Consider the following 10,000-nt stretch of genomic DNA (forward strand, 5'->3'; position numbering starts at 1 on the left):
TATTTAGAAAAGTATGCAGTTGTGAGAATTTTCTCATGACTGTATTATGATAAAACAGCAGTACAGTACAATAAAAAAGGGTCTGTGCATTGTTTATAGAGCAAATAGAAAAGAGAATATGCAAAATGTACATCATATATATTTCATTATTGGCGTTACACTAATTAATCAACACTCTTGTCCAGATTGGAGTGGCCTGTTCGCACATTGAGCTTTTCTTTCGACGGCCAGCTTTTAGCATCGGGGAGCGAGGACCAGACCATCGACATAGCTCATGTTGACACAGGAGAGAGAGTTGCACACATCAGTGTGGCATATCCAACCTTTACGTTAGCCTGGGTAAGGAGTTTGTGAAAATTTTAATTACAAGAGCCAAATTATATTAGAAAATTTAATTAACAAGAGAGTACTTGAAGTGCTTTGTGGAACTGTGGATCATTTACTCAAGTTACAGTGTGAGATTTGGTTCCATTTTAAAGTAATTCTATGAGGATTTGTGTTTTAAAAGAAAGTGGCAAGCTCATTTGGAATTTATAATAAGTAATGAATTTTGAAGGATATTGTGGTTTGCTTTAGAAAAAGGAAAAAAGGAAATTAAGTCAGTAGACCTTCATTAAAAAGATATTGTAGAATCAGCAAGCTCTGCAAAAGTGTTCAGCCACCTGTGCTCAAGTAAAGATAGGTTATGTGTAAATTTTGAAAATTATCTCATCTTTTTGGGGTTTGCTTAGGCAGTAAATTGTAACAAGGCACTCATTTATTGTAGATATGTGTCAGCAGTCTATGGAGTTTACTATATTTTTTATTATTAAATTCATGTTTATGTGTTCACTTGTAAGAATTTTTTTTTTTTCTTCCTTTTGATATGTATTTTTTGTTTTCGTTTCTCCCTTTTCCTCTTTACTTTGATTATATATTTTTCTCCCCCTTTTTTTGCTTCTTTTTTCTCGTTGCTGTATGATCTCCACCACCTCCTTCTCATGCTCCCCCTTCCCTCATTTTCTAATGCTCCTCTATGCTCTGCTTCCCCACCCCCATACTCAATCTTCCCGTCTTTTGCAAGATGGATGATAGTATAATATCACTTGCTTTCCCTTTCAGCATCCACGACTCTTCTTGTTGGCATACGCCTGCGATGACAAGGACGACCGCGAGCGAGACCGAGACGCAGGAACGGTGAAGCTCTGGGGTCTGTCGGGGGAACGGAGTTGATTTCTGGTCGAGTCTTTGGGTTTTGATGTGGTGGGGATTTTTTTTTTTTTTTTTTTTTTTTTCTTTTTTTCTTTTCTTTCTTTCTTTCTTTCTTTCTTTCTTTCTTTCTTTTAGAAGATGAGGTGGAAAGAGAGAGAAAAAAGGGGGAGAGACATTGTTGATGTGCTGCACGTCGGTCTTATCTAAAAGATGTTTGAGTGATTGTGTTGATTTTGTTCAGTAAACGGGAAGCATAATAATGTTTTGCTCTATTGTGAAGTCATGTAATAGAGAAATTATCTACGTAAATAGTATCTTTTGATATAATGACACTGAAATAAAGCTTTTTTTAATTTATGTAGTTTTCTTTCCTCCAAAAATGGTTTAAAGTATGTGTTTAAATGTTTTAGATATGAGGTGTTTTTGTTCATCCATGATGTTAAATGGAAATGTTTCTTTTCAGATGTTTTCTTTTTACAGATTCCATGTTATTTTCATATTGTTTATTATTATTAATGTTTTCTTTTTGTATGGCTTGCATGTGCCTTTGTTATAAAGGGTAAGTCTTCCACACTGTATTACTAATTTTTATTGATCTTAATTACATGTTTTAAAATAAATATGGTTTATCTCAAATAATAATACATTAACTATTGTAATCAAATTAGAGTGCAGTGGCTGGATTGTGACTAAGTTATCACAATTTAAAATTCTTACTCTTTCTAATGACATGTACAAGAGGCAACAATGAAATCAAGATAACCATCTCCTAAACTTGCAGAAAAAAACACAAAAATCATTATTGCTGACAATTACCATGAGTAATTATGTCTGTTACCATACAAACAAGTATAGTTCATTTTATACCACAGAAAATGTATTTAGTGTGGTACTGTTGAATATTGGAAAATAATACAATTGCAGTATTACTCTGGACAAAGCTGGAATGCTCCTCTAAATATGCACGCAGCAAACTATATTTGATCTCAGTGAGGTTGTAGTAACCTTATGATTTCCACTGATCCTTAGGACATACTAAACTCACTGCCACCACTTGATTATATTTTCAGGAATGGTATTTCTGTGTTGGACAGTAAGAGATGCATTGGAAGTGCGGTATGTGAAAACATAGGAAAGTGGATATAAGAAGATAAAGTACGTTCCAAGTATCACAGGTTCCCCTTGGTTAGTGGGGTTAGGTTGAGCTAGATGGGCATGTCATTATCACATTTAACTTATGTAATCACTTCCTTTCAACATGACCTTTAGTTCTTTAAATCATTCTTCAAATCTCATCCAAATTCTCTTTAGCCAGATCCACATTTATTTTTTTCCTAGTCCTAATGTCACCACAAAATGGTGCAATTTCTCGTTCTGATCAAAGGGGGGATCAGGAAAACCAAATAAACTTCTAATGCTAAATATTGATACATATGTGAAAACAAAAAATATCCTACGAGCACATCCCAAATATCATAGGGAAAGGAAACCAGAGACCCCCCTCACCTAACTGCCTTGTAGAACCATCTACCGAACCACAAGAAAATCCAAGTCAAAATAATCAAGAGCAACTAGCTCCATCTCATTCACAGTTGGGTGGACACAGCTGTCTTGACGAACTAGATCTCTCCTTGAATGTGAAAGTCTCTGAATATTTGTACTCCTCAGAACATGGAGAGATATAGGGATGTGCATCAGGCTCAAGAAAAATAAAATAAATAAATAAATAAAGCCTGGTCGAGAGTGACCTCGTAACATGATCCACAATAAGGTTTGAAAGGACTTTGAAAATGTATGCATACATACTCTGATGGCTGTTATGTAATAGGAGTATACATATGGTGGATTTTTGCATGCAAGAATTAGAGACCTTTTTTATCTGAAAAGAATGGTAGGAATATGAACCAATCCTGTATGATCAGAGAGTGTAACTATTATTGAATGGCCAAAATATTAACCATGTAATTTTGTTAGAATGGAACAATTGCTTAGAATTACATAGTTTGTGAAAGTTTTGCAATGGCAATGAGACGGAAAACGACATATACTGGGGTATCATTTGGGAGGGACCGACTAGTTTGCTGCCTTCCGTCTAAGGTTTCTAAATGGGATTCTAATTGAGCTAAACAAAGCGTTTTCCAATTTTGTCCAAAACTTTAGCAGAGTTATGGTATGATTGTAGTCTATTAGGATAATTTACAGAAAAGATAAAAGGATCTCATTTTTCTTGGAAATCATTGCTACCTTATTGATTATCGATATTTTACAAATAATGTCCGTGAGTGAAATATATTCTACACCAATAGCAAGCTGAATATCACAGTTCTAAGGAACTGGTTAAACCACTATGTTTCAAAGTACCTCCGAACTATGTGTTCCATTTTACGTTTGACACGGAGGCTGCTATGCATTCTCTATAACTTTTTAATCGACTCATGCAGTGGCAGGACATGAAGTGCCTAATAAGGCAACTTAACAAGTGAAACTGAGGGCTTATTCTTGACAGGGTCGCCGTGGCACCGTGCTAATACGCGAGGTTGGGGACCTATCAGCAGGGTCTCCAAGCGAGCCCTACTACGGTCTGAGGTTGGGAACGGCGTCCATTCGTGGTAAAAGCCTCATCGTAGCTCGTGAAAGAAGCTCCCCACCGTGCTAACCCTCGTGAGCCAGGGAGTCTGCAACGGAAAACCGATCATCACAGTATATGTCCAAACACCCTTCTCATGTGACCTCATTTGTCTTCTCAGACTTGGCATGCCCCACCCCAGGAAATGTGAAATGTTCAGGTCTAACCTAACCTGATCGTATTGCATAAATGAGTAAGAGAAAAGCCAAAGAGAATGTCAGAGACTCTATTGCAATGGTAGAGAGTATCTTGGACACCATTGATATGACACCATTGATATGTTTACCGCACTTAAGTCAACGTGAGAAAATGCCTGTATACGTCCGTGCATTTATTCAAATGTTCCCAAGTATGCATTTGTGTAAATCTGCATATCATGACTTTTATATTATAATACTCCGTATTAAGTTACAAGTTTGTTAATCATCTGCATTAAATTCCACAATGTTCAAGCGTAATTGCAAGCAGACTAACAAACGTGATATGTTTATAAACGTAAAATAAGGGATCATTTAACAACAATGTTCTTATTAGAGAAAATTGCACAGCTTTGTTTATGTGCACTAAGCACGCGATGCAGCAGCAAGAGCTATGTCAGGACCAAAGATATTGTACAAAGACTATTATCTGTACTGAAAAAAATCGCTAGCAATATATCTATATATCTTCCTTGTAAATAGTTTTCAAAACGAGATAGATAAATCGAAAACACAAGATTCGTTACACAGATATCCCATTTTAAATCTGAAGGCTAAGATTATGACGTTAATTACTTAAGTAAGCCCTCTAAACTTTGACCGGTGCTTCAAGCTCGGGAGATCAATCAAGGCGCAATAGACAAGGGTTAAGATAATAAATTAATGCCGATATCAACAGTGATTGAACAGTTTCTGTAAAAAAAGGACTTAAATATTATGTTTCATTAAAAAGTGATTATTCACACACACACACAAAAGTTTACTGTGGAAGCTCAGACTCTACTTTGAATCCCATTCATTATAACCTGGAAATCTTTTACAAACATGAAAATTGATAAGTGTATGAACCTAACAATCCCCCCTTTGTTTAAAAAAGGCTTATAATAAATTTAGCACCCTAACTTTAAAAATATAATAAGGAATTCCAAACGATTGTGAACATGAACGTATATGTATTTTGAACTCATGTAACAAAAGTCAAAACAATCTCTGTGAATCATGATGTAGCTAAGGTAATTCTAATCGCCTCTGCTAAATATAGATAGGAAAACTTGTTCCTAAGATGAGATGTCATCTATTACGCAATAGGCACAAGACAACAACACAAGACGAGTAAAAGAAGGGAAAGGCCAATGACTTCTGAAAAACATTGAATCCCAAAGCCAAAATGGCGCATTGAAATATATTTTCTAGTTTGCTTAAACGAGTCTAGCAGGGAGAAGTTCTATGTAATGATAAACAACAACAACAAAAAATGAAACATTTATCGTACGTATGTTCGTGTGAAGAGATGTCATTTCCTGAATAACTTGGGGATGTTTGCTCACGCGAGGGAGAACAAAGGTTCTGGTTCTGAGTTGCGAAAGAATATCACGTAATCACGCCTACAGATAAGGCATAGAAAAGTTAAAGTGTATTGCGTGGCGGCGCGATATATAGACCCCTATCAACCTGCGATACTGAAAATCCATGACAATCTAAGATTATTGAGGAAGGGTTAGTGATGCAAAGGAGCACCAAAAGGCAACACCGATAACAGGGGTGAGCGGGAAGGCCGAACGCACATCAAACCTTCAGAGAGAACGTGTGTTTTACGTTTTCGTCAAACCCTCTTCATTTCACTGATTGATAGGTGTGGTAGAGGGAAAGAGAGGGGATTAATCTACCTCTCTGCCTCTCTGGCTCGCCCGTGGAGGCTCGGAATATTGTAAAATTCTGCCCCAAGATCACAGAGAGTTGGAGTTCCTGATTGTTTAAGGTAAGGGAACGATTGTCATGTATCTTTCACACCGACTAGGATCTTGTGGGCGTTGCTTCTGGGATCCGTTACAGGGTGAATTTTCACATAAGTAAGCTGTCGCTGTAACATTATTTTCCTCCCCCTTTTAATTATTCTGTGAAAGAGAGGCGGGGAGGAATGATGCCCTGAGTTGTGACACAAGGGGAAATGTGAGTGGGCATGGGTGTGGGTTTACATCCGGTACATATTTTTAGACATTACGTACGGACAGTTTTATTAGGGTGATGTCGACAAGCTTTAGGAAGGACAGTGGGACAGACACATACAGAGAGAAACGGACATTGACAGAATAAAAGAAACATACAAAACCACCTGCAGTGTAAGAGAGCGAAAAAAAAAAAAAAAAAAAAAACGCGACAGGGCGGGAGTGTGCGAGGCAGAATACAAGGAAAACTGAAAACCACGTGCCAACTAAGATGGTAACATGGAGATATGAATAACATGACTCGAAAGAGAGCGATGCCGAAGAATGTCATCAATGTAAAAATGTAGCATAGAGAAAAGGTAAGGGTAAATGCACACACATACATACACTCATACATACACATTCTCTCTCTCTCTCTCTCTCTCTCTCTCTCTCTCTCTCTCTCTCTCTCTCTCTCTCTCTCTCTCTCTCTCTCACTTCTCTCTCTCTCTCTCTCCACTTTTTTCTCTCTCTCTCTCTCTTCTCTCTCTCTCTCTCTCTCTCCCCTCACTCCTTCCACTCCTCTCCTCTCTCTTCTCTCAACCTCCTCTCTCCCTCTCATCTCTCTCTCTCTCTCTCACTCACATCCCTCTCTCTCTCTCCTCTCTCTCTCTCCTCTCTTCCTCTCTCTTCTCTCTCTCTCTCTCTCATCTCACTCTCCCCCTCTCTCTCTCTCTCCCCTCTCTCTCTCCTCTCTCTCTCTCTCTCTCTCTCTCTCTCTCTCTCTCATCACTCTCCTCTACTCACTCTTCTCTCTCTCTCTCTCCTCTCTCTCTCTCCTCTCTCTCTCTCCTCCTCCTCTCTCTCTTCTCTCTCTCTCTCTCTCTCCTCTCTCCTCTCACTCTCTCCTCCTCTTCTCTCCTCTCTCTCTCCTCGTCTCTCTCTCTCTCTCTTCTCCTCTCTCTCTCTCCCTCTCTCTCTCTCTCTCTCTCCCTCCTTTCTCTTCCTCCTCTCCCTCTCTCTCTCACTCTCTCCCTCCTCGTTTCTTCCTCTCCCTCTCACCCTCTCATCATCACTCTCTCTCTCCCTTCTCTTTCTTCCGCCCTCTCTCTCCCCTCTCTCATCCTCTCTCTCCTCCTCTTCTCTCTTCCTCTCACTCTCCCTCCCTCGTCTCCCCACTCTCCTCCTTCCTCCCTTTCTTCTTCCCTCCCTCTCACCCTCTCATCATCACTCTCTCCTCCCTTCGTCGTTTCTTCCCTCCCTCTCACCCTCTCATCATCACTCTCTCCTCCTTTCGTACTTTCTTCCCTCCCTCTCACCCTCTCATCATCACTCTCTCCTCCCTTCGTCGTTTCTTCCCTCCCTCTCACCCTCTCATCATCACTCTCTCCTCCTTTCGTCCTTTCTTCCCTCCCTCTCACCCTCTCATCATCACTCTCTCCTCCCTTCGTCCTTTCTTCCCTCCCTCTCACCCTCTCATCATCACTCTCTCCTCCTTTCGTACTTTCTTCCCTCCCTCTCACCCTCTCATCATCACTCTCTCCTCCCTTCGTCGTTTCTTCCCTCCCTCTCACCCTCTCATCATCACTCTCTCCTCCCTTCGTCGTTTCTTCCCTCCCTCTCACCCTCTCATCATCACTCTCTCCTCCCTTCGTCGTTTCTTCCCTCCCTCTCACCCTCTCATCATCACTCTCTCCTCCTTTCGTCCTTTCTTCCCTCCCTCTCACCCTCTCATCATCACTCTCTCCTCCTTTCGTACTTTCTTCCCTCCCTCTCACCCTCTCATCATCACTCTCTCCTCCTTTCGTACTTTCTTCCCTCCCTCTCACCCTCTCATCATCACTCTCTCCTCCCTTCGTCGTTTCTTCCCTCCCTCTCACCCTCTCATCATCACTCTCTCCTCCTTTCGTACTTTCTTCCCTCCCTCTCACCCTCTCATCATCACTCTCTCCTCCCTTCGTACTTTCTTCCCTCCCTCTCACCCTCTCATCATCACTCTCTCCTCCCTTCGTACTTTCTTCCCTCCCTCTCACCCTCTCATCATCACTCTCTCCTCCTTTCGTCGTTTCTTCCCTCCCTCTCACCCTCTCATCATCACTCTCTCCTCCTTTCGTACTTTCTTCCCTCCCTCTCACCCTCTCATCATCACTCTCTCCTCCTTTCGTACTTTCTTCCCTCCCTCTCACCCTCTCATCATCACTCTCTCCTCCTTTCGTACTTTCTTCCCTCCCTCTCACCCTCTCATCATCACTCTCTCCTCCTTTCTTCCCTCCCTCTCCTTTCTTCTTCTCCCTCCCTCTCACCCTCTCATCATCACTCTCTCCTCCTTTCGTCGTTTCTTCCCTCCCTCTCACCCTCTCATCATCACTCTCTCCTCCTTTCGTCCTTTCTTCCCTCCCTCTCACCCTCTCATCATCACTCTCTCCTCCCTTCGTCGTTTCTTCCCTCCCTCTCACCCTCTCATCATCACTCTCTCCTCCCTTCGTCGTTTCTTCCCTCCCTCTCACCCTCTCATCATCACTCTCTCCTCCCTTCGTCCTTTCTTCCCTCCCTCTCACCCTCTCATCATCACTCTCTCCTCCTTGCTTCCTTTCTTCCCTCCCTCTCACCCTCTCATCATCACTCTCTCCTCCTTTCGCACTTTCTTCCCTCCCTCTCACCCTATCACCATCACTCTCTCCTCCTTTCTTCCCTCCCTCTCACCCTCTCATCATCACTCTCTCCTCCCTTCGTACTTTCTTCCCTCCCTCTCACCCTCTCATCATCACTCTCTCCTCCCTTCGTACTTTCTTCCCTCCCTCTCACCCTCTCATCATCACTCTCTCCTCCCTTCGTCGTTTCTTCCCTCCCTCTCACCCTCTCATCATCACTCTCTCCTCCCTTCGTCCTTTCTTCCCTCCCTCTCACCCTCTCATCATCACTCTCTCCTCTCGTCCTTTTTTCCCTCCCTCGCCCCCTCGCATCATCACTCTCTCCTCCTTTCGTACTTTCTTCCCTCCCTCTCACCCTCTCATCATCACTCTCTCCTCCCTTCGTCGTTTCTTCTCCCCCTCTCACCCTCTCATCATCACTCTCTCCTCCCTTCGTCCTTTCTTCCCTCCCTCTCACCCTCTCATCATCACTCTCTCCTCCCTTCGTCGTTTCTTCCCTCCCTCTCACCCTCTCATCATCACTCTCTCCTCCTTTCGTACTTTCTTCCCTCCCTCTCACCCTCTCATCATCACTCTCTCCTCCTTTCGTCCTTTCTTCCCTCCCTCTCACCCTCTCATCATCACTCTGTTCGCCTTCGCTTCTTTTTTCCCTCCCTCTCTCCCTCTCATCATCACTCTCTCCTCCTTTCGCCGTTTCTCCCCTCCCTCTCACCCTCTCATCATCACTCTCTCCTCCTTTCGTCGTTTCTTCCCTCCCTCTCACCCTCTCATCATCACTCTCTCCTCCTTTCGTCCTTTCTTCCCTCCCTCTCACCCTCTCATCATCACTCTCTCCTCCCTTCGTACTTTCTTCCCTCCCTCTCACCCTCTCATCATCACTCTCTCCTCCCTTCGTACTTTCTTCCCTCCCTCTCACCCTCTCATCATCACTCTCTCCTCCTTTCGTCCTTTCTTCCCTCCCTCTCACCCTCTCATCATCACTCTCTCCTCCCTTCGTACTTTCTTCCCTCCCTCTCACCCTCTCATCATCACTCTCTCCTCCTTTCGTCCTTTCTTCCCTCCCTCTCACCCTCTCATCATCACTCTCTCCTCCCTTCCGCCCGTCTTCCCTCCCTCTAACCCTCTCTCATCACTCTCCTCCCTCGTCTTTCTTCCCTCCCTCTCACCCTCTCATCATCACTCTCTCCTCCTTTCGTCTTTTCTTCCCCCCTCTCACCCTCTCATCATCACTCTCTCCTCCCTTCGTCTTCTCTTCTCCTCCCTCTCTCTCCCTCTCCTCCACTCTCTCCTCCTCTTCTCACCTCTCTCCTTCCCTTCCCTCCTCTCACCCCTCATCATCACTCTCTCCTCCCTCCGTCTTCTTCTCCCTCCCTCTCACCCTCTCGTCATCACTCTCCAGTCGCTTCCTAC

General features: G+C 43.0%; 2 protein-coding genes and 1 long non-coding RNA gene across 6 annotated transcripts in view; 2 read left to right on the top strand and 1 right to left on the bottom strand.

The window, feature by feature from the left end:
- The window catches only part of tex (THO complex 3 homolog tex), a 15,297-nt gene extending 13,755 nt beyond the window's left edge, over positions 1-1,542 (top strand). Inside the window, exons 5-6 of the mRNA XM_043019447.2 lie at positions 186-339; positions 1,102-1,542. Of these exons, the coding sequence (XP_042875381.1) occupies positions 186-339; positions 1,102-1,212 (265 nt within the window). The 3' untranslated portion in view covers positions 1,213-1,542. The remainder of the gene's footprint in view (positions 1-185; positions 340-1,101) is intronic.
- LOC147471621 (uncharacterized) overlaps positions 1,321-10,000 on the bottom strand; it is a 26,738-nt gene continuing 18,058 nt past the window's right edge. Inside the window, exon 2 of the long non-coding RNA XR_015191176.1 lies at positions 1,321-3,866. This is a non-coding gene — a long non-coding RNA (uncharacterized LOC147471621). The remainder of the gene's footprint in view (positions 3,867-10,000) is intronic.
- The window catches only part of LOC122255392 (transmembrane protein 53), a 74,908-nt gene continuing 70,203 nt past the window's right edge, over positions 5,296-10,000 (top strand). For 3 of the 4 annotated variants that reach the window (XM_043019445.2, XM_043019444.2, XM_043019443.2), the window contains exon 1: positions 5,296-5,773. The gene's annotated coding sequence lies outside the window, so the exon portion shown is untranslated. The remainder of the gene's footprint in view (positions 5,774-10,000) is intronic. The other variant, XM_043019446.2, reaches the window with a different exon arrangement.

Source organism: Penaeus japonicus, unplaced genomic scaffold (genome assembly GCF_977035675.1).
Source record: "Penaeus japonicus unplaced genomic scaffold, GWHDUDI00000001_assembly GWHDUDI00000007, whole genome shotgun sequence".
NCBI lineage: Eukaryota > Metazoa > Arthropoda > Malacostraca > Decapoda > Penaeidae > Penaeus > Penaeus japonicus.